Source organism: Apteryx rowi, unplaced genomic scaffold, assembly GCF_003343035.1.
Source record: "Apteryx rowi isolate R43461 unplaced genomic scaffold, aptRow1 scaffold_123, whole genome shotgun sequence".
Classification (NCBI taxonomy): domain Eukaryota; kingdom Metazoa; phylum Chordata; class Aves; order Apterygiformes; family Apterygidae; genus Apteryx; species Apteryx rowi.
In genome coordinates, this window is record NW_020447453.1 from 2,036,305 (window position 1) to 2,062,089 (window position 25,785).

The 25,785-nt window shown below is 38.6% G+C and overlaps 1 protein-coding gene across 4 annotated transcripts in view; it reads right to left on the bottom strand.

Moving 5' to 3' along the window:
* Positions 1-25,785, bottom strand: part of MCF2L (MCF.2 cell line derived transforming sequence like) — a 163,591-nt gene that overhangs the window by 61,195 nt on the left and 76,611 nt on the right. For all 4 annotated transcript variants that reach the window (XM_026055314.1, XM_026055306.1, XM_026055321.1 and 1 more), the window contains 2 exons: positions 11,919-12,002; positions 3,360-3,474 (listed from right to left, as the gene is read on the bottom strand). In XM_026055314.1, coding sequence (XP_025911099.1) covers positions 3,360-3,474; positions 11,919-12,002 — 199 coding nt within the window. The remainder of the gene's footprint in view (positions 1-3,359; positions 3,475-11,918; positions 12,003-25,785) is intronic.

Consider the following 25,785-nt stretch of genomic DNA (forward strand, 5'->3'; position numbering starts at 1 on the left):
GTGCCCCGCCTCGTGAGGTGGATCCCATCTCTCCCCATCAGTTGTCGATCTTCAAACAGGGTCCCATGGTCGTAGAAACCAAAACCCTGTTGCCAACACCAGCGGCGCAGCCAGTCGTTAACCTGGAAAGTCCATCTCCTCCTCCTCTCATCCATCCCCCTCACTGGCAGGATTGAGGAGAAGATGACCTGGGCTCCCAGACCCTTGACCACCATTCCCCAGAGCTCTGAAATCCTGCTTGGTGGTCTCCAGTTTGCCCTTGGTGTCATTGGCGCCCGCATGGAAGAGCAGCAGTGGGTAATAGTCCGAAGAATGGACGAGCCTAGGCAGTCTTTGCATGACATCTCTCACACGAGCCCCCGGCAGGCCACAAACCTCTCTAGACAAGAGGTCAGGTCGACAGATAGATGCCTCCGTCCCCTGTAGCAGGGAGTCCCCCACAACAATCACCCGCTGCTTTTTCCGGGCGTTCCGGCAGGGCACTATCAGTTTCAAACATGAATTCAGCATGGTCCATACTGAGTTGCACCAAATGCTGTCAGTGAAAAGAATGAGAACTGCTCGAGACCAGCATTTGGTTGCTGTTATACAACATGCATTTATAAGAGTTTTTAACCTCTCAGAACCATGTAACCTAATTTGGGAAACATAAAAAGGAGATCTCTTGATTCATACAATCATTCAGGCATGAAGAAACATCAGAAGGTCTCTATTCCAACCTCCTGCTCAAAGCAGGGTCAACACCAAATTCAGATTAAGTCATTCAGGGCTTTTTCCAGCAAGGTCTTGAAAACCTCCAAGGTCAGGCTCCTTAACCTCTCTGGGCAACCTGTCTCAAGGCTTAATTATTCTCCCTGTCCAATCAGAACCTCTTGGTTGTTTTTTCTGCCTCTTCCTTCTTGCTGCCCACTTCCATGAGGAGCCTGGCACCATCCTCACAGTGCACACCATCACAGCGGGACAATGGCTGTTGGGCCCCTGCAGCCTTCCCTCCACCAGATGAGCAAGCCCCGCTCCCACAGCCTCTCCTCACATGTTAGCTCCAGCCCTGGTGATCGTGGTAGCCCCGCTGCACTTGCTCCAGCTTGTCTGTACCCATCCTGTCCTGGGTCCAGAGTGGGGCTCAACCCTGCAGATGAGCTTTGGCAAGGGCCACCCAGGGATTGCCGCTGCCACCAGCTCCTGCCCACGTTCCTGCTGCTACAGCCCTGGGGCCACTAGCCTTCACTGCTGCCAGGGCACACTACTGACTCACGTCTAGCCTCCTGTACACCTGGACACCCAGATCTTTTTCAGAAGAGCTGCTCCCCAGCCAGTCAGTTCCTAGTCCCTACTGTTGCCTGGAGTTAGCCCATCCCAACTGCAGGAGTTTGCATTTGCCTGTTGAATTTCATGAGGTTCCTGTCCGCTCATTCCTCCTGTCTGTCTAGGGTCCTCTGAATGGCAGTCCTGACTTTGAGTGTATTGACTGGTTCCCGCAGTTTCTCATCCACAAACTTGATGAGGGTGTGCTCCATCTCCTCCCCCAGGTCATTGACAAAGATATTAGGCAGGACAAATAGGCATTGTGGACCCCTAAGGAGCTCTTTCTCCAGGTAGAGTATGAACCATTAACTACTACCCTTTGAGCTTGATGATCCAAGCAGTTTTTCACCCATCTAGTAGTAGTCCACCTGTCTCAGCTTGGATACAAGGGTGCTGGGGAATACTCTGTTGAAAGCCTTCCTAAAGCTGACGCAAATGACATGCACAGTTCCCCCTCATTCACAGATCTAGTAATTTCATCACAGAAATAGGTTGGTCAAGCACAGTTTATCCTTGTTAAATCCATGCTGGCTATTCCCAATCCCTTCTTTCTTTCTGGTGTCCAGAAATGTGTTTTTAGAGGACTCTCTCTGTAATTTTCAAAAGGACCAAAGTGAGGTTCACCAGCCTGTTGTTCTCCACATCATTCTTCTTGCCCTTTCTGAAGATGAATGCAACATGTCTTTCTCCAGTCATCAGGGACTGCCTCTGATCTCAGAAACCTTTCTAAGATGATGGAGGGCAGCATCACTGTGACACTGGCCAGCTCGCTCACCACTTTCAGAAGCAGCCCATCTAGTCCCACAGACTAGACTTAGGTCAAGATTTCTCAAGAGATCCCTGACTTGATCCTCAACCATTGCTGGTCGTTCTCCTCCTTGAACCCTGTGTCTAAACACAGAGGCCTGGGAGACTCTGTCAAAGGAGACAGAAGCAAAGAATGCATTGAGTACCTCAGCCTCATCAGCATCTGCTGCCACTAATTTAACCAGCCCATTCAGCACGGGACCACATGTAAACATCTTGTGTTTATTCTTTGCCTACTAATGTAGAATGTAGAAGTAATGTAAAAGCTCTTTTTGTTGTCCTTGATGTCCCTTGCAATCGTCAACTCCTAGTGAGCTTTGACTGTCCTGAAACCATCCCTATATGTTTGGGCAACGTTTCAGTATTTCTCCTTTGTAGCTTCTCCCTGCTTCCACCTCCTGTGTGCTGTTTTTTTGTATTGGAGCTCAGTCACAAGTTCCCTGTTTAGCCAGGTCAGTCTTCCAACATGTCCACTCATTTTTCTGAGTATCAGGATATACCATTCTTGTGCTTGTAGGATGCTGTCTTTAAAGACTTGCCAGCTTTCCTCTGCTCCTTTACCCTTCAGAGTTGCCACCCATGGGATCCCACCTACCAGTTCCACAAATAACCCCAAGTATGTTCTCTTGAAGTCTAGGATCTGTACTCTATACTACTTGCTTTCCTTACTCCTATCAGGATCTTGAACCACACTACTTCATTCTCTAACAGATTTTCAACAAAACCCACAATTTGTATTGAGCAGCCCACTGATAACACTACAGTGCTCTCTAAGAGAAGTAGGATTAATTGCTGGGCTTGCTTAGCACCCTTGGTCAAAGAGCTGGAAGTGCTAAAAGACTATACTCAGCTGAGCTAGGGAAAGGGAGCACAAATGGTTAGGACAAACCCTTGTACATAACTGTGTATTCCCTCACACTGAGTAACATACTGAATAACGTCCAAATTTACAGGAATTAGAATGGTCTGCCAGAGTTGTACATGTTTTCAATTAAAACACAGAGCACAGCACTCCAAAGTATAGTAATGCAAAGATAAGAAGCAAGGGGACTTCTGTCATGGAATCTGCATCCATACAAACCAGGAAGTAATTTCTTCTTTCATGCCCTGACTCTTATCAACACTGTACTACTACAAGCTGCATTTTCATTTTTTTTTAATTAAATACCAAACCTTGCTGTACACCATGATTGAATATGAAAAATCATTTAGCAGATAACACTATTTTCTCCTAAGCAGGTGCTCACCTTGGGATGCTTGTCAGGTATGTCAGGACGTTCTGGAACTCCTTTTCGGGGATCTCGCTGAAAGTTGGATAGTCTGGAAAGGTGATAACAGGGCAGCCATCTCCCCCTCTTCCACCTAAAAGAAAAAAAAAAGAAGAAAAACCCAATAGGAGGCATATTTACACCTAAGTCCCTTTATCTAGGTTGCAATTTCACAGCAAAGAAATTACTGTATTTTTTCATTTTTGATGCAGTGCTTGTCAGCATCCTTCCCACTCTTAGGGCAGACTAGAAGTGTCAGAACATTAAAAGGATTGGGGCAAGGTGTTTCAAATGAGATTTCTTGCCCAACTTCTCAGATTACCTGCAACAGGTAAAACAAAGCCAAACATCTACACTGGAGTACGGCTGCTGAAGAAGTAGATACCATTATCATCATCTATATCTTTTCTGGCATTTCCACTGTTGTGGAAAATTCACAAGTAYAATGCTTTTTAATGCACTTCCCACATGTTTTTATATGTGAAATGTATATATATTTTTAAAGGCAATGCTAATCTTTCAGGACTTAAGCAAGCATATTTTCATAAAGACAGGCTGGACAATGGACTTGATGACCCTAGCCACTGCATGATGTTAACAGTTGGCATTGGGGAGGCAGGTGAAGGTAAGACATTGCTAGAAGATTATCCTTGCTTGACATTTCAAAAATTGGAGAACCACCAAAAACGCCCCTGCCAAAATAGTAAGTTTTTTTTTCCAGCCCTCAAATCTGACAATTGTGTCTAAGTAAACTGTATTGTTAACACTGTGTTTGAACATGACAGAAATAGTGATTTGTGAAAATTAAACTGTGCTGTTACCCAGCTCAAGTGCCTTTGTCTTTAACCTCACCAGAAAAAAAAAAAAAAAAGAAAAGAAATATTTGAGCTCAGATGTGTTTGATAAAAGAAACTACCAAAAAAAAAAAAAAAAGAAAAGAAATATTTGAGCTCAGATGTGTTTGATAAAAGAAACTACCATGTCCCCCCAAGCCCTCAAGTAATTAAAAGAGCACACATGGTATCGTTACCTTCAGTAGTGGTGAATCTGACTTCAATCTATTTGCTTACAGACAATTTAGTGCTAATACTGTGTAGCTCCTCAATACCAGCTATCAGAAATTAATATGCCCTGGATGCAGTTAAATAACAACAAAAAGTAACTATTATGCAAATATCACAGCTTTGCAAACATAATCTTTATGACACATCCAAGCGCTGCAACAGGGGAGTTAACTTTAGCTACATAAATATTCCCAACACAAATGTAAATTAAGATCAATTTTGATTCTTCTGTTCTCTTTTACTGCCCAAACTCTAAGGACCAAAGTATTTTTCTCCCTCATTTTTATTAAAAATATTTTTCCAAGCATGATAACGAATATTTCTACTGCTTATGAAGTGTTCTGCTCTAAATTATCTATTTTTAGGTACAATTATACATTATTTGCAGTATCCTCCTTGGTTATTTGCTTTGTTCCACTTAACTTCTATAAATAGAATATGTGAAACAAAGAAAAAGAACAATAGGCTTGCGGGACGCATTGTGAAAGCAGAACCACTGACTATGACTTTCAGGAAGTTCCCAGACCATGACTGGTTGTCAAGGGCAAATAGAGCAATCCCGCCTTGCCATAGCCTATTAATTTTAACTTTCTAATCCAAGGTTATCATGGGTGGAGATGACTCTGTCCTGTCATATATTCTTAATCAGTAAACAACTAAGTACCCTATGTTACTCTAATATTTACCTGACTGGACATTTAACACACACACAGAGCTTCAAATGCTGCTCAAGTGCTCTTTCCCTTATCAGGGTCTCACTGCTAAAAACAGTTTAAGGCCAAGTGTTCTGAAGCATTATGCATAATAAATTCTGTAGAATTTCAGCTTTAATATTGATGGTCTATAGAAGCCACTTTCTATATTGAAACTTTAAATACACCATCACATGCCACTCCAGTAAAGCAGTTGTTACTTGTAAATGAGCATTTGTTACTGCAAGCTACAAAATGTCATGGAATATATAACAAAGTAAAAATCCTAAATTTCAATTGCATTTTGATTAAATAATGATAAATGCAGTAGGTGGGTTCAATTTTTAGCGTCCTGTATAATGAACCATGCAAGCCTGAGGCAGCAAGGAACGAGACGCTCTTTCCTCTATTCAGAATTGCTTTCTTGGTTCACCTCTGTAAAAGCAGCATTATACAGCTTATTCCTAAGTCAGCTGTGCAAAATGTGATTTGTCCTTCTCCCAGAACTAAATCAAGTCATAGAATCTAGGGGGAGGAGACAGAAGGGAAGCGGTGGTTTGGGTTTTTTTCCTTTTCTTTTTTAAGTGAAAAGGAGAAAACATGCAAGTGAAGAAAAAAAAAAAAAAGACCAAACATTATCTCATCCTACTTAAAACACAGGTTTTAAGGCAAAAATTAAGTGTCTTATTACAACCAATTCACATATTAATAACCACCATCCAGTGTTTCAAAAATATATGCAGCCAATTACAAGAAAGGACAAGAAAACTAATATGAACCGTTTAAGTCCTACAATCCATGAAAATAATTAAATTTGCACAGAATAACTTTAAAATGAGCTACTGGAATTTCAGTCACAATCCAAAAAAAAAAAACCAAAAAACCAACACTGATTGAACTGTAATATTTTAGTAAATTCAGGCCTTTTGGTAAAGTGACTGCATCTAGTTACCCCACAACCACAAGAGCTGGACAATCATCTTCCCCCCTCCCTTCTAGTGCATAGTCCCGAAATTTCAACCACGGTTTTGGAACACGCTAAACTTATTTGCTGGCCAAGTTGTGCTCACAATGACACATACGAGCCTATGCTCTATTTCTAGCCTTAAGCAGAGTTACACTGATTTATCCAACTTGAATTTAACAGTTTTATGTGTTCCTAAGACAACCAACTATCTCTCTGAGATCATTCTTTTTTAATCTGTTGTATCTAAGATTCTAAAAGGATATTATAAAGCCATATTTTTGTTAAAAACAAACACTACTATGACTATACMATGAAACATATTAAAAAATGTTCAATACCATCTTTTTGAAATATTAAACAAATGACATTTGAGTGCCAGCTTTTGTTTTTGTTTAAATTGCAGATAGCAGAAGAGAACGCATCAGTTTTCAAGCACATATCATCAGTCTACACACATTTTATCTGAAGTGATTCCTAAGAATTACTTAAGATTTGTGTCATAACACATAACTGTAAAGAGCATTCTCCAAAATAGAGGATTACTATTTTTCAGTCTAAAAATGGGAACAGCATGGAAGCAAAGATAACTGAAATTTATATCAGTAATAAAAAAAAACAATACTTTAAATGAAGTACATCCACTTCTTAACTCTATTTCCATGAAATTCATTAATGACTTCATTAATGCAAATTCATTTACAACTGACTTTGTGTCAACCTATATAACTGAAACATCTATCAAAGCACACACAAATTACCTATGTAAAATGGAAGTTTTTCAGAGGGAAAGTCACTACAATTCCAGTAAACTTCCAGCTAGGTGGAGCTGTACTCTAAATAGATCTTCATTTTTTGGACTATGGCCAGTTTTTATATCAGCCCTGTATTTTGGGCAAATATGCTTTTTAAAAATGTGTTGAATTTCATTAGCTCCACAGGTTAGGTAGCAAAATGATTTAATTCCGCTTATGAAATAGCACGTATACAATTATTTCCCACAGCTCATGTGTATGTAGGGAGTAGAAAAATGATCCTTTCAAACCAGCTGTACTACTGTGGGATGAGACTGGTGAGGTTTACCTAAAGTCTACATAATTTAGCATTTATTCTTTATATTCTGCTACATCTAACTTGTCCCACCACAATTGCAAACTCCCATTTTATTTTGTAAAGTAGGTAAGGTGATAAAGATGTGCCAAACCAAGGAAATCAGAACACCGTTTTACACAGATCCAAATCAAGAGGCATGAGTGCTTTTTATCTAAAAACAATCTCAAATGAGAAATAATTACTACCCTTTAAAATGGCATTGACAGGGAAAATTACAAAGATGATGAACTACTTATGCATCTGCTAAAAAACAAATAAAAAACCCAACACACAGAGAAAACGAAAATCCTCCATAGCCCTGTTCAAGATACATTAATTTTTTTAGTAGGGCTGGCAAAGTTTGGGAGCAGCAAAGTAGATTACTGGAGGGGTTATTTTGCAGTGCTCCCCTAGCTATTCTGCTCCAACTGAATAAGAAAAGATATTCTCAAGAGTACTCTGCCCAGTCTCACGAAAAGGAAACAAAATGAACAGAAGGTAGATGGATATAATTAGATGTTGAAGGAGCAAAGAGGTAGATCCTCTAGCCTTAATCCATAATGCAAAATAAGTGGCATTCCATTTAAAAGAGAAAGATATTATCTCTATGTTGATCAGCATGCACACACAAGACTCAAGAGCACCATCACGGTTAAATGGCTTGGATCAACAATCTCAGTTTAAAAGCCCTGCTAAGGAAAAGATCCAAGTAAAAGGACTCGTATTCACAGTGATGTCAAAAGTTAGGTATTGGGATGAATGAGAGAAATGCTTACTACATATGTTGCCTTACTGTAGTTGTGGTTCAGGGATTACGTTCATATGTTTCTGATGCAGAATTTCTTCTTTCCACTTGATTAATATACTTAACTGGAGTACTCACAGTATTTGGAATTAGAGTGTAGATTTCAGTGAAGTAGTGGATAAAAGCTTCATTGCATATTCTTCGCAAAACAAAGAGTCAAGGGGAATTTATTAAAATATTCTTTCTTTGAAACAAGAGAGAAGTTTACTTATATTACTTTACAAGCTGCATTTTTCTGAGGCTGATCAGCAGTAAATATACTGGGTTACAAAGCAGATTTCAAATACATTCAGGTACAAATTTGATTATTGCACTGGAGATACCTTAGCCACAGATTCATTCTCATTCTCTCTGTTATTTATTTTTTTTCCATCACTACAGGCAGTGAGTTTAGCATAMTGAATATAAAACAACAGTTAAACCCAAGTCTGCACCTGAGTGAGCTAGAAACTGGTAAGTAATACCTCTTCTACTGCCAATACACATACATTTAATGTTATACAGGTAACAAAAAAATCAAGTTGGTATTAAAAATAAAAATCAGTGTTGTCCTACATATGGCACAGAATTCAGCCAAAAATTCTCAAAGCCAATTTTATAAACAAAGCCAGCAGCGCAGGGTCACTTCAGAGGGAACAGTTTAACCAGGGAGACACGTTCAGATCATTTGCACAGAAGAACGAAGGACACTGCCAATGAACTAAAAGCTACAGAGAGTGAGGAGAAGCATAACATTTAGAACTATAATTTAAAGAGCCAAATGTATTAAGCATTTTGAAAGCTAGTACCAATGCTAATTTTTTGAACTCTAAGAAAAGCCACCACAAATCAATAAGCAAAAATGCAAGTAGCATAAGGAATTACARAGAGTAGCTCACGTGTATTTCCTTTAATAGAAATACTTTGTTTGAAGCTGTGCAATGCACAAAGAGGCATTCAAAGAAAAGTACACCAAAACAAGTGGTTCAGTATTCATAGTGGCCAAGTGTCATTTGTACATCGTATAGCTTGTACCAGTTAAGATACATAAAAAGATACACACCTGACTGTACATGCTTCTTCAACTATATTTATTTTAACATACCTGCACATAACACTTGCAGATAGTTGGAAAGTTGGGTTTGAAAGTAATACAGCAACTTTCCAATCAAGGAAGGAGAAAAGGAAATACAATCCACTTCATTCACATCTAATATTTTCTTTCATAAGCATGCAAGGTGCGCATTTTCCAGACACAGTGGTCTTCAAAAGGATAAAAACAAAAACAACAAACAAACAAACACACACATGCGGAAAACTCTTTGCAATGCAGAAGGAAAGTAAGTGGTTGCCCAAATAATAACTAGAGGAAGAAAAAGTAAGACAGGTGAAATAGTGAAGCATGTAGAGAGGACCATCTGTTTTGATATCTGGAAGGGGACATCTAATACAGCCTAACAAAAAGAAAAAAAATATATAAATCAATTTTTACAAATGTTAGGACCATGCTCTGTAGAAAGAAAAAACAGCAAAGAGAAGTAAACAAGTGGGCTAGAGGTAAAATATTAACTTTGGGGTTTACAGACTTATGTGAATGATTGATCAGAAACCCTGTCTAGAGCTTGTCCATCCATTAGATTTAGGATGAACATGTGACCGCATACTCACAACTAAGAGCAACAGCTACAGCCTTCAGCATCTGTATGAGTAGCTAGCAACTTCATGAAACTACACTCAGGCATATTTATTGAAAAGTGAAGCACTAAAATAAGTATCTTGTTTCAGTTCAAGCCTTTCTATTACAATCTAGCAGAATGTGAGAGATGAGGTACTTTGTACCTGCAAAGCAAAAGACAGAGAGAATCAAGTGACCCTGAATTAGACCAAAATACAGGAAGTAGCTCAGAAAGGGCTATCGTCTTTAGCCAGAGAAGACGACTAGGTTTCACTCACTATTCAAGCAAGCATCCCACAGAACCTAGATACTTCCCATTAGAGAAAGTAATGCAATTCTCAAATATATGCAGCTTTATTGCTAAAAAAATTAAATGMGTCTTCTAAAGACAACAGTGATTCACCACACCTTCAAAGAAACTACCTACTAAAAGTATTCGCAATTTATGGGCTTCCATTTTAATGAATTTTATGTCCTAAGAGTCTTTTTCCAAGGCAACATACTAATAAACAAAAGGACCCTTCTCACACACAATTAATGTTTTAAGTGGCATACCAGCAGTCACTTGTAAGAACAACTGCAAAGTAAATAAATCCTATATAAATTGAGCATCAAAACAAACTCTGTTACTTTGTTCACAGAACCCATAGCAAAACTATTTAGTACAGCATGAAAAATTAACCTTTAGCATTCTTTACGAGACTATTAGGATAAAAAAATTGAAGTCCAAAGTCACATGAAAATGTGTAACAGTCAAATTACCCAAGAATAACTACATTCTCCATTATATTTTATTACAGTCCAGAATAATGCAGCTGTCCTACTATTTCAGGCAAACAGAACAGACTTATAATAGACACAAGGGTTAAATATACACTGAATAAGACAGAATGAGCAATGGCTGCCCTTGCTAAGCTCCGCTGCACCGTGGATGTAATGGGTGCTGAATATGCTTGTGGCTGTGTGAACTCAAGGATCTCAGGGGTAAAGAATCTCCAGCTGGACTCAGTGAGATTCTGTTCATCCACTCTAGTCACCACAATTTTCCATTCGCTTCTGTGGGACAAAATGTAAACCCTGCTTGCAGTTTCCTAACAAGGCCGAGTCTTGTATAACTCTATCACCAGCAACTTTTTGCCCCTGGATACGAAGGAAGAGCCTGGAAAGTCACAAAAATAAATTTCCAGAAACGAATGGCAGTTTAAACACCTTTTCACTTCTTATCATTGAGTCATCTCAAATGGAGCTTGAACATCCAATTTCGTAAACCAAAAAAAAAAAAATCTTATTTCCAAGTGCCACCATCACCCAACAGAGAAAACAGTCTCTACCACAGACWCACATTTAGTTTAGTTCATGTGGCAGAAGTAAACAGATTAATGATCAACTATGAGTACAATGAGATTTAATGAACCTGTGCTAAGCAAAGAAAGCAGTACATTGTTTCACTCCCCTGTGTGTCTTGACCTCATGCAGGGGGGAGATTTAAAGGAAAAGGGAACAGTCATAAAGCCTAACTTCAGCCTGGACAGGTAAATCTCCTTGATAGGGAAGGAGGCAGGACAGTTTTGCAAAGCCACTGACACTATCCTTCTCTATATACTGAAGGGAGGACTTGGCTCCAAGAGGTCACCTGCGAGAGCTTTACAGACAGGCAGGCAGGACAAACTCTAGAAGCTTATCAAAGCCCTCCTCCACAGCCTGATCAGTGAGCAAAGACACCATCTCCCCATACATACCCACTAGCAGCTAGTCTCGGTCCCTGCATTAGTTTAGATAGACCAAGTTCAGCAGCTGGAGGGCTGCAAGACCACGGCAACAGTCAGGCTACCTATGCATCACACTCTGTGGTTTAGTTAGCTCAGAGGGCTCCAGATCAGTATTTGAGCAGTATCTCAGCTGAGAGCACTGGGAAGCACAGTATAAATACCCACAGCTCCTTAGCACTGACTACATTACACTGTGTCCCTGTAGTAGGCTCCTCAGCACCTCCTTATTTCTTTTTCTCCCCCCCCATTATTCTTCTGTTCTACCCCTTATTCCATCCCATTACCCTGGATACTGAAAAATGAACTATAATTTTAAATTTCTATTATACATCTTTTTGTAAATCTCTAAATAACAAGTCTTGGTAGTCTATATTTTGAATTGCTCACAAAGAATAGATTTCTCAAATACAAGGCCTCAGAAATTGTGGAAGGGTCCACCCTTCCACAAGGTCCAACCACACACCTGAACAATGACTGTAGGAGTAAACATGGTCTTACCTGATAGGTAAGCAAACTGCTTCTTTAACTGGTCCTCAATATCTGCAGCATAGAGGGGAATGATATCTTGATGCATGATTTCATCTGTGGAGAAAAAGATTGCATTGCAAAGTCATTTTATGTAAAATTTCACAGCAGTCACACAAAACATCCGTCCTAGAACAAACACCCAGAAAACTATCCATGTTTTCAAAAGTATTTGAAAGTGTTTGGAGTCTTTCAGGTGCTTTCCAGCAGGAAAATTTTTGCCAAAGCACATTGATAAATGATTAAAAGCAACGGGGACTTGCCAGCATTTGGAAGCAGCATAGGATATCACTGAACCTAGTGTTTTAGAGCTATTGTACTTCAGGAATGATGTTAAAAACTGAGTTTTGTACATTTCAAATTCATTTTTTATTAGAGCCTTCTCAAATGACACAACAAAGAGAAGCAGGAAAACGTTAATATTCAACTTGGCAAGCCTTGTTGAAACCATCCCACAGCACACACAGGGGACCTTCGCAGACTGCTAAAAATTGTACAGACATCTACACACTCATCAGTAGACTTTCTGAAAAGAGCAGCACACAGCTATGCAAAACATCAGTGCTATCCCATTCAAAGGGAATGCATTTTACTGATGAATATTCATAATTGTTCTGCACAGTGGGAGCATAAGAGTCATCATATTGATTAAAAATTACAATCTCTCTAGCCTGTCATGCAATGTCTAAACACCACAAGGAGGCAACATTCTTTAAGACTGATATGTCATGTTTGAGAGTATATCCTCACATTGCACATGAATTGGTATAAATGCGGAAAAGCATTGCTGAGTCTTCTATTTTAACCCTTCTACTTTAGCTTAAGAACAGATACAATACTTTTCTGATTCTTAATTTTCTGCCATGGGATTTGAGTACCTGCATTTCCCACAGCACATTTGCAGAGTTCAAACAGAAACCTAAGTTTTGCTCACCACTTAAATCTTCTGACCACTATAAAGATTTTAATTTCAGCTGCATGACAGAGTTGCCTCACTCATTGAAATATTTCATTCTCACAAAGAAACAAAATAAGTTTTACTCTCTTGCTATTTTTAAAAATCAGTTAATTCTCCTATTCTCTTTTAGTCTCACTGAAAAGCAGTGAAAAGAATGATCTAGCATTTTCATTACTTCATTTTGAACATCTCTTTTAATTTGCCATTATATAAAGGAGTTTTCATAATGTACATTGAAATGCCATTAAGATACACCCCTATCTGACACTCAGAACTATGAGTATGCACAATAAAAGTAAGTAAAAATTTAAATGTGATATAGGGATAAGTGTCATCTGCCTTGAAATACAACTTGATCAAATAGAAGTACTACTCTGGCCCTCAAGTGACTTGCTATTACTGATATCTCTCAAATGCTAGAAATTGAGGGGAGGCCCATTCATTTTTATGAGCAAGTCTCACGTACATAAAATTCTGAAAAGTGCAATTATTTGAGAGTAGCCAAAAAAAATTTCAGTTATTTCTTCCAAATAAACAGCAACTTATACTGGGAAACAGAACTTCTGTTCTCCATCCGACAGCCTGTGACAGAGAAACACTCATTTCTTTCAAGGTCACACACTGATCAGAGCTATTTTGCTATATCCGGTGAACTGCTGCTTGATCAGAAGACCTCTGCATACCATGCTGTCAAATCCATAAGTGGATACGTTTAACTGTTAAGTCATATTTCACTGAGACCTTCAGTTATGTCATCATCTTAATGTTTGCAGGAGAAAACTGAAAACAGATCTTTTAAAACTTCAATCTCAGATGGTCAAGTTATTTCCAGAGGAGGGGGAAAAACCTACACACAAAGGAAAAACAGATTTTTACTGGTAGTGCTTTTAAATACAAGGAGCTCACCTGCAGAAATTTAAGAAATTAAAGCTAACCCCTGATTCTTCAAACCAATGCCTACAGGGGGATCCATTTACCTGAATATAACCTGTTACAGGGTCAATGCCTAATTCTTTTTGGAGGAGATGAAAGCAGGGGAAAAAATGTAATCACCTATGTCATCCTGTCTACAGTCCCAGGCAGAAATAATTTTCATAACTGCACCATAAGCATGTAATAAATAGGTGTGCTTTGCATATGTAAATATCTGACGCAGAACATGCAAGCAGGCAAGATGTTCCTAAGTCAGGCAAACTCTTTACGTTACGTGTCCCAGACACGCAGTGATCACCACTTCCTCATATCTGTGTGATCAATCATGCCGCTGTCCTTACTTGCGCTACATAAGGATGCGAGTATAAATCCGATTGCTCCACTGCTCTCATCGACAGCACCAAGAGCTTCTGTAACCAGCACAGGGCAGCCCACAATCTGGAGATCAAGCATTACTTCATTGAAAATACAATATATTCTTCACCCGGGGTTTAAACCCAGTTGTAACTCAAGTTTAAAAGGCAGCCTGTTTGCCACTGCAGAAGCAGGACCCTGTGCCCCTTTATGCACTGCAAACCTGGAGAACACCTTCCCAGGACATTCTCCTCAGCCAAAGCACAACTCCTTTCTCTTTTTGCTCTTGCTTATCTCCTATAACTTAAGCTTTTTCTTATTACATTTTTCTATTCCTAACACATTTCAAGAGGCACTGTCCAGGGCAACACGCTATCCCTGAAAACGTAGCCTTCTATAGTATCTACAAATGTACAGTTTATTCCAAAGTGATTCCCCATCTGTGTTTTGTTATGTACTAAAAAGCAAAAGACTAATTTCCTTCTAGGTGGCTCTGAAAGAGAGAGAACATCAAAGCCATTCAACGGAAAGTCACTTGAAAATGGAAATACTACAGAAACTAAGAAATACATCAAACAAAACACTGACTGAAAGCTATGCCATGCTTCAGATCAGTTATGAAAAAGTGCTGTTTTAGAAGTAATTGCAATAAGGAAAAAAAAAAAGAATGGATGGAAAGTTAAGCTTTAAGTTAGCTTTGTAAGTAGTGTCATCTATGCTTTCAAGAGATACCAAAAGGAAAGGACATGGTGGATTTCAGGATAGTCTCTGGTGTATGTGCAGGCAGCTGGATCAAAAGGTGAAGTGCAGTTAAGTTTTTGAACCAAAGTTTTCTCGTATGGAAAAAGGGTTCAGACCACAGGAGGTATATTGTGATCATCTTCTTTAATGAGGAAGCTAAAGCACTTACGATTTGCTGGAGAYGATCTTTGGGCCTGCCCTGGGGTCACAGAGGATAATTAGAACCAAGAGACAGGTAAGAAACAGAGTAAATCACAAACGATTTTTACTGGGAGGACCTCAAAAAGCATAACGCAAGAGGTCACTGCCTTTATAAAGGCAGGTGACTGAAAGACATAATTCAATGCACTGGATATTTTGGGTTTTTTTTCTTAAGAGTGTATTCCCTCCCAGAATCAGCAGTCCATATTTGTCTTAAGAAACAGTAAATATTTGTCAAGTCAGTATCTACCCTGCATGCAATCAGGTTAAAGTCTCCCAGATGCAGGACACAGAGGGAAAGGAAATCCAGTCGGGATGTAAGGAGGTCATTGCAGCACGCTCCGGGAGGCCTCAGCAACAGGAGGATCGGCCAATAGCTAAATTAATAAATAGCTGGTGCCCCTGCCTCTACCAGCAGCACCAGAACAATTCTCTCAAAGGACTGAGGCTAGAATAGTCAACTCCCTGACCTAACGGGGCCAGAGATTTACGCTGGTAGACCGTTAAGCAACACAGGCAGATGTGCCATAATTCTGCTCTTAGAGACTCAGTTAACTGTCTGCTTTGTAAGCAGGTGCATATCATCCCTACTCAGTGTTAAAGTTAAGACTTACTGTTCAAACCTATTCCAGCATCCGTCTTTATCCCCAATGTTTTAAGCAAACAGGTCAGAAGAAATACATATACAGAGTACACGTACACATATCTATATCTGTACATATATAACTCCACCCCACTCCCTCCAAAAAACCTAAAAATAGGACTAGTTGATGATAATTCATCACAATGGTCTTCTCTAGCTCAAAAATCACAAGATTCCCCCCTGCCACACACACTCAGGCTGTCCATAAGTTATTTATTAATGTTTTTGGAGGGAGTTTTTGACTGAAGAATCTAGATATAATGCTACCAAAAGTAATACATAAGTGTGCACGTGTGTGGACTTATATAAATAAATATTACACAGAGCGAGAGAGAGAGCGCACACGTGAGCGTGCATGCAAGCACGTTCTCAATTTCATTCAGTTAGGACTCAAAAATGTTTTCCTTTTCATTTCTATTTTGTTGTTTTAGTAGCTCTTCTTTACTAGTAAAATGTAGTTATATTACTCACCAAAGGAGATTCAAGATTCAATATATAAGACATTTAGTAAAAACTTTCAAGCATCTTGCCAAAATTTGGGGCCAAACTTAAGTTTACAGGAACTGTTTTAATGAAGAGGGGGGAAGTAGTCCAAGGTGTAAAAAACAGCCTCTTCCATTTTCCACAGGTGCCAGCATCTATGACATAACAAGCCTAAATCCCAGGTAGGAGTAGAAACCTCTGGACTGGGAGCTGTATCTATGAAATCCATGAAATGATGATAGCTTTTTTTCACATGACATCTTTTTGGATTATGAAGATTAGTTTCTATCTGCAAGTTATATAACAAACAAAACCAAAAGACATGAAGTTACAAAACCAAAAGACTTGAAGTTACTAAAAAAGGTGAAAAAGTAGTAGAGTTATGTCTTGTGTAACCCACTTTTGTTGGTGACTAAAAGAATAAAGAAAATTTCTGCAACAAAGCTACAGTTACAGAAGAATCTAAGTGTTAGCAGTTGTTCACCTAGGAGGGCAAGCAACCTGTTCTAAGCCTGGTACAGGTGAAGGAGCCCCAAAAGTTTGAGAATCAGTGGTTTAGACAACTGCTACAATGCAAAAGCAGAAGGTACTCTGAACATGCTCCTACAGCATTCAAAGTACATCCAGCAACTCTCAAACTGCTGCAATATCCACCAGAACAAATACAAAGCAAGTTTCAGTGAAAGAGAAATCCTCTCTTCTGATCTGTCTACATTGCAGCTGAGCGTGAGGATTGTAGTTTGCGTGGACATTCCTAAAACACCTTTCAAATAGTCAGCTTGACCACCTACAACAGAAAACCTGCAGAAGGTATGGAGTTTAATATGGGTTGCAAAGCCTGCCTAGGACACCGAGTTACACCTCTAAACACTTAGTAATATTTACACATAGCAGGCTAGCAAACCATTAATGGTTTCACTGCTGTACTCTAGCATTTTGGTTAGTCTAAAATAAATCTTTAGAAAAGCTTTTGCCTACCATGTTATAAATAAGATAGAATTGCTTGGGTCAAGGCTTGTTTCTTTTTGTTGTAGGATATAAACAGCATTCAGACTTCTTATTCTAGGCACTTACTGTAATGTCACTACTAACCAGAATCACTACTGGCAATATTAATAGAGTTCCTCAGCCTTTAAAGATTATGCTGTAAATTGACTCTGGACAGTTGCCCTTTGGATTTAAAATCATATACAGGCATACCTCGGAGATATTGCGGGTTCAGTTCCAGACCACCACCATAAAGCAAATATTGCAATAAAGTGAGTCACACAAACATTTTGGTTTCCCAGTGCATATAAAAGTTATGTTCACACTATACTGTAGTCTATTAATAGATTTTTATTGCAATAGCATTATATCTAAAAAACCCAATGTACAAAATGTGACACAGAGACACAAAGTGAGCACATGCTGTTGGACAAATGGCGCCGATAGACTTGCTTGACGCAGGGTTGCCACAAACCTTCAATTTGTAAAAAAAGCAATATTTGCGAAGCGCAATAAAGCAAAGCGCAATAAAACAAGGTATGCCTGTACAATATCTGTCGTTCATTTTTGTTTGCACTGCTATGTGCAGTTCTATTAAAATGGCAGAGTAAATTCAACTCCCAATTAGGATTGGAAAGTAAACTCAATCATCAATTTTGACATTTCCTTATGAGCTGAACTGGATTAACATAAAAAAATAAGACAAGAAAAAAAACCCCACTTTTAAAATATTTGCCAGCAGCCCTACAGGCTTAGAAGATTGTTGTCAAGTTACTGTCATACTTTTAGAAAGTTTTCTTCCTAAAATTTACATATCAAAACAAAGAAAACCTTGTCTTTCTTTAATGTAATTCTTTCGTTACATTCATTGCCATTACTCTGTTTCCCAAGCCTGATGAGTGTTGCAACACTGGTGTACAGTTTCGTTAAGACGACAGAATTTAATTTTGTCTTGAAAACAAGCTCACAACAAGAAATGAAGACACACATTTTCAAACCTATCTTTCAGAAACAGGTCTAATCTGTGCATACCCATTTGATTACATAATCTGTTGCCAATTTAGAAGAAAATGGAAACAGTATACAAAACCAGGCTGCTTCCAAATACAGATTAATTTTAACATGTCTAAAACTCTTCTCACAACAACATTTTCTAATCCTTCTTGCAAGATTGATGTAGGAACAGGGTCTTCAATGGAGAGACAGCAAGTCTCAGTTTGGGAGAGAACAATCCCAAATTTTTAAACAGTCATCTCGGAGATAAGAGGTGGTATATCAGTGTCCCAAGCCTATGGCTCTCCAATCCTCTCTTCCAAATATAATCCCTATTTCAGATCCTCTTGTAAGTCTGGGTTCTTTCCCTAGTGCTGCTGCTCTCCAATCTCCATTCCCTGTACCCTTTACACTATAGAAATGCCCTTCAAGTGGTTCACCACAGGTTTAAGAGGGAGTTTTACTCCTCTCCCTCTCTGAGGGAGTTTTCACTGCCCTCAAATAGCAAGTTCAAACATCACCCATTTGTCAAGTTCCAGTCTCCTCTCATGCTACTTTTCTGAGAGCTCTTCTCACAAATTTAGTCAAAAATACCTTTCAGGTCTCACTGATATCCTGTCTCCCTGTTTCAGGGGAGAAGCATTTACGGAAACTTATTGTTCTGTATTATTTTCTTTATGATTAGGATCCCCCTATGAAAGAAAATTCACCATAGTTTGTTTGGGCTCGAGCCTAATTTCACTTTGAGCTTTTCCATCATTACTTGAGTATGCTGTTTCCTTAAAAGGATAAGGTAATGAAATGCGTGCACAATGAATAGTCTGCAGCAGCATACGCTCCTTAGACTCCTGGACTTTGGGGAAAAAAAATTTCTTGGAAACATTCTTTAAATAGAGAACACGCCTCCTGCTATTCTTCAGGGACAATTTCCATTTAAATGAAGCTAATTCAGTGCCTACTAAAACACAGAAGTAATGAAAATCTGTTTTCTAAGGATTTTTTTATAGTCTCAAAATCTATTTATGCTTCCATGGATTAACATTCACACAGTCCATGATTTACCCTGTCTTACCTTGATTATTTTACATAAAATTTTCTAGAAAGAGACCTAAGACTGTCTGTTTTACTGTATCTAAAATTCATAGCTGAAAATAGATACCAATATCAAAACATGTTAGAACATCCAGTCATTCTTGAAGAACTAGTTTTAAAAGTTTTCCTGAGTTGCCTGCCTAAAATAAGGCCCCCTAGATTTATGATGCATCTAATATTGGAGGGTGCTATTAAACAGTATAAAATTCTTTCAAGTTATTATTTTATTATTTTTACAACTGAACACACAATAGCTGCTAGTGCACAAAGATTTGTTTTCTAAGCCAATAACTGGAGGTTCTTGGAAAAAAAAATCACAGTATCTACTTTTCAAATTATGAGTGTAAGAGAGGATAGAAATGTCATCTTTCTGGTGTAGAGAACTCAGTTAAACACGTGGTCATTTAAAAAGTATCTCTCTTTAAAAATGTGAACCATGAGCTTATGGATATATCACCTTTTAATTCAAATTTAAATCTTGCTGTCATAGCTTTGTCTCTATAACGGAGGAAGATGGCTTGCAAAGGCCAGATCCCACACCATCAAAGGCAACTGACTACATTTCAAATGAAACAGGATTACAGTTTAACCATGAAAGCACAAAGATAACTCGTATTTGAGTTACCTAATGCTAGTGAAAACAAGCCCTGAAGAAACAGGGATCTGAGTAAAGGATCAATGTCACTTACGTCAAGATTTACATTTATTGGTAAAGGACTCCTCTTTCTTTTCTGATCAAACCTAAACTGATCATTGTTCAGTTAGTCCGCCATGATGAGGCGGAAGACTTTGCACACAGCGCAACACAGGAGGTGAGTCTGAACAAGCTGTAGCTACAAGATGCTGAGGAAACTCTCCTGACATGACTCATCATCCTCTTGTAATGGGTTTAATCCAACTCCCACTGAGCCAGCTGGACTTACACCACCCTTTGAGTAGTTCTGGATAAAATCTTACAGCCATTACTTTATACCAAACTGAAAGCCAACCTGTTTGTACTTTTATACACATATGGACACAATTATGTCTTTCAGCACAGACCCCAGTAACACACCATAAAGCAAACTACAAATCATTTTTCCTCTTCCTCTTTCTTGCTCAGTCAGCAAGATTTTCCCAAAGACATGACTATGCCTTCTCTATGAAACTCATGCCTTGAATTGGAGAATTATGTCCTTTTCTCAACCAGTTTTGTTTTGTGCTTCCCCTGGAACAGCCTACCCACCCGAATAGTTGAATGCCTCTTATGAGGGGGGGGGTCTTCATTTGAAAAATCTCTTCATTAAAGCAGCCTCCCATCTGGTAACTATAAACCCAAGATAATGACTTTCAGAACAGTCCCTTTATCTCTCTTAGCTGGAAAATTAGGCCCCAAGGCAAACCTTCCATTTCCTCTTTCTTTTCCCTTCATCTTCACCCCCCCCCCCCGACCACCATCACTAACAGTCAGCTCCTTTGTGTAGCCCCCAAAGTAGAAAGGGCCAGAGCAGCAGAGCTGGTGAAGATGGTCCTCTTCCACACAACACCACATAAAACTACTTAGCCAGTAAAAATGCCAGGGGAACTCTCTAGTTCAGTGCTCCTCTTTATTTGGGTAGTTCAGTCTGCAAACAGGTCTACAGAATTTTTTTAAAATGCTGTTGCACAGTCATGATGCTTGTAAGGTCTACTGCTACATACGTTCAAATAATCAGAACAGCTGCTGACTGCATTATTTTGAACTACATGCTACTTGTAACTACACTGGGCTGCTTACAAGTACTTCACGTAAGTGTTCATAACTACGTATTAAAATCTCTCCTGTCCAAAATATCTTCAGGAAGAGTTCATTTCTATTTTATTTGGCTACAATGCTATCTAAACTAGGGGCCAGACAATGCGAGTGCTTAATCATCTGGAATTTTCACACAGAGTGCAACTCTCTGCTGAAGAGTACTTAGCAAGGACGTTATTACCTGGATAAAAGACTGCTCTCAGAACTTGTTAGTTTCTGGTAAACTAAAATATCACAGCTAAGCAGGAAATACAAATTATTAATTTATATTGTAATTTTACAATTAGAAATAAAGGAACCTAACACACCACACAACTTCATTTAGCATTAGGTGTCCAATAAATATTTTGAATAACATAGGTATGCAAGAATTATACTGTAAAAGCTTAACTGCCCACAGTCAAACTACACCTCCCCTTTCCTCTCCTATTCAGGAAAGGCAGCTTCCTTTTAAGAGCCCTGGTGCATAAAACAGAGCTTTAAGTTGAGATACTTATTTTTCCTCTTTGAATCTTGCTTTATAGAAATTCCACTTCTGTGGCATTACTTACATCAACTTATTTTACATATGGCTTCTGGTTCCCTCATGTTAAGGAGCATAATTTAAAGGCCTTACTATAGGAGCCAACGGCACAGTATGGCTCTATAGCCTACTGCTAACCTAGGCTAGGCTGTAATCCCATACATATTCTATGTTAAGCAAGGATCTCATTGGGTCACAACTTGGAAGTGGGACTGCCAAAGAAAACCAAACCTAAAATCTTAGGACTGGCATTCCCTTTATAAGTAGTCCATGAGACCAAGGCACCTATGACTCAAGTGATTTTTGTATGACTCTTACATCAGAATTCCTGAACATTTGGATCTTTAACACAGTCCATGACACATCTGAAGAGGAGAAACAATTATCCAGGCATCTTCAGTCTAATTCTAGTGACTGTTCCCATATTCCATTTTCAACAGGTTTAGCAACACCATACTGGGGGCAGGGGGCGGGGAGGGGTATCACGTGCACAGTGAAATGGTACTGAGACTTCATCTGCAGACAGTTCTGCATCTCAGTGAAGTGGGGAGGATATTTCAACAGATGGAATATAAATATTGTTATTCACTAAGCAATATAAAATGTTAAAGTAAGCATTTTCCTCCTCCCCTCTTCGGTGTTAAGATTAATCAACACACATTAAGCAGCTTAGCCCGAGAAACAAGAAGAACGGGTATGTAATATCAAGGGAGATTCTACAATCTGCTGATTTGCAGAGACCAGCATGAACCCACAAGACAGTAGGAACACTCACCTGTGACAGAAGTATTTGAGATAGCAAAATCACAGTTCCAGCTGCCACAGGGGGGAAAAAAAAGAAAAAAAAAAGGAAAAAGAAAAAAAAAAAAAGGAAGAAAACATTCCTCCCCCTAACTCCCCAATGCCAAGGTTGTGAGAAAAGCCTTGTTAAAGAACTAGAAATCTCTTACTGCTCTAGCAGTTCACACTTAACTGTTCTGCAAATTCTCAGAAAAGGGTATGAGAGTACAAAGAAAGAGAGCAAGAGGAAGTTTGTAAGAAGAAAAGAAGAAGGTTTAAAAAAAAAAGTCAGGCTGTGGCTTCTGTGACAGCAGGTAGTGGGGAACAATGGCTACAAGGAAGAGAGAGCTCTTCAGTGAAAGAGGCAAAGAGCAGGATGAAACTTTACTTGAGTACTGTCTCCCTTCTTTCTACATCTCTAGCTACCAGAAGCTCATGCTTCTGCAGCATTTTTCATAGTCCCTAAATTCTGGTAGTATTTAACAATTCCATTGAAATGAAACTCAAGAAGCCTGCTCATTTAGCCGTTCCTGAAAAAGAACAGAACTACTTCAAGTGATATGTTAGAAAGCACATAGGCTTATCCTGAAAGGTTGCAATGTGCAGTACTTAAATAAAAGGACAGGCACTTGCAATGTGTGGGGGACAGAGAGGGGAAAAAAAAAAAAAAAAAAAAGAAAACCTTCTTGTATTATATAGAAGGCTATTGAGGCAATTTATTTCACACAAATAATCCCTGCTTCCTGTTATCACAATCAAAGAAAAAAATTGTCCATCTGTTTCTGTGTCTACAAACCAAAAGGATGATGGTCCCATTTCATGTATGGAAATTAATTAATTACTGATTCTTCTTGTTAAAAAAAAAAAAACACCACCAACAAAAAAAACCACCCACCAACCACACAACCAACATCAAGTTGTATAGCAAAGGCAGTGCTGCTGGGCTGGCACAACAGCACAATAGATTTAACTCCCATTTCTTGATTCAGCTTACAAGATAGCTGCTTAAAAGCATACTTTGACAGCCAACCAAGATTTTGTTTTCTTTCAAACCTTACTCCAAAACTTTTGGATTTAACCACTTAACATCCATGTCAAAACATGTACTGGTCTTTACTCGTTTCCTCCCTCCACCCCCGGCTTTTGCAAAAGGGGACAAAGTTCTTAGTTTTAACTTGCCTGACTATTACCATCTCAAAGCAGACATATCACAGGAAACTGTTCCCCTCATAGTCCTCTCTCTTCCACCTCTAGTAAAAGGACTCATAAGGTCCTGTGAGTGTGAAAAGATACATCTTCATCCTCTTCTGCTGTATCAACCACATCTACCTGACATACCTGGTCAGTAGTACCAGAGCTTCTCAGAAATCAGGCTCAAGTTTGGACACGCTTGCAAGAGTGACCAAATAATGGTTAAATAGAGGAAGGCTATATAATAATTAGGAAGTCAGTCTAGATATCAACAACAAGATCTATTATTTATTTATACCTGAAGAAAATCTAAAACAAGATAAATCAGATAAGGAGCATGGCAAAAAAGAAAAAAAGAAAAGAAAAAGAAAAAGATGTTGAAATTGTTTTAACAAAACTGAAAGTATTACCAGTTATACTGAGTGTCCAAACTGCTTTGGCACAATTTTGTTTTACACAGTTTATTCACGTGAACCTAGTCTGTTTTAGTGAGAAAGAGATGTTCTTCATGATATTTCAAATAATTAGAATTACTTCCATCCCAAACTGAGATGGAAGTGGAGCTTTGTGTCATGCCACACAGTCATATTATAGCATAACTTTCTGTCAGCGGCAAAGAGGACTTGCAGAGACAGAAGACAGCAACACTGTCACATGGATTTATTACCTTAAATAAAAATTCTCATGGTGTGTAGGGCATCTGTTATTAGTAATGCAGCAATAATCTTTCCAGGATGTCTGAAGAGAGGCAAAGAACTGATTTTGTGCCTGCCACTAAACCCTTTTCTATTCTTGCAGTGTAGTTTCAGACTGCTAGGAACCACATCCCAAAAATAGGGCTAACAAATGTTGTGAAAACTGGTGCATTATGAAGTCCTTAGTATTGTAAATCAGTCTTTTAAAAATTACTCATAGTGAGTATATAGTATCAAAATATTTCTGAAGTACTAGATGTACTTAAAGTTACCTGCAAGAATCAGATTTTGCAAAAAGTAAAGACACAAGTTTTTTAAATGGAGAAATACTGGGTACAGACTAAGCATCATTAAACATTCTTCTAGCAAGTACCCAAAAGATGAGAAGCAGATTGACCCAGATGTGTCTCATTTAGTACTTTATCAAACAGGCCTCCATGGAACAAAATACATGTTAGATTTTGCCTGCTGCCTGTAATAAGATTTAATGCTCAGAGAAAATTATTACAGGAATTTTGCTCTCTAAGTAATAAAGTATTGAAAGGAGAGGTGAAAATGATCTTATAAACAATTAAAAAAAAGGAACTAGAAAACCCAACTCTGAATAGAAGAACTTAATGCAAATTATAGAAAACTCATCTTCAATGTGACTTAAAAATAATGATGCAATCACACAATTTATGCACATACCCATAGTAGAAATCTTTCCAGGCATCCAGACCAATGTTGTTCTCCATGAAAACCAGCTGCTTTCAACCCTCCCTCTTCAGAAAAATACATTCCTTGAAGCATGCCCCAAATCTTTTTTTTCTTTTAAATGAAAAGTCAAGACATACAGGACCAGCTGCATGAATACGTGGAAATTCTACTAAACAGAATACTGTATTTCTGTGTGATATTTCTGAAGCAAGATAAGATGTGAAACAATGCATGCTTTCACACTTGATTTAAAATTGAAAAATTACATTCATATAACAGAAAAATGGTAAAATCTAATTGTTTACTGTACACATATTCTGAAGAGAAATTATAATTTCATCTGCTCAAGAAGAATTACCAACACACATTGCTATAGTATGAACCTGTATAGCATTGTGCTTTAAACACTGGAAATGGGATTCAAAGTTAATCACAGAATTAGGCTATCATGCTAACAACTATAATGGTTTCAACAATATGGAGGATGGATAGAAGCACTTCTAAGGAAGAATATATTTTATGGCACTCAAACACTCTTCTCCATAGAACTGTAGATTTATAAACTAATGTTTTGAAACAGGAATATAAAGAACACCATGGATGTGTGAGAGAGAGAGTGTGAAGTAAGAGCTCAGTATTCATTAAGTGACTTATTTGGTACCGAGTATTAGTTCTCAACTGAGAAACATTTACCTRTTGCTGTTTATAAACTTTCCAGTACTTGGGACTGACTACAGTTGACTTACAAAGGAGTGGTTGATGAGTTTATAATCAAATCAACTGCCCCAACAGA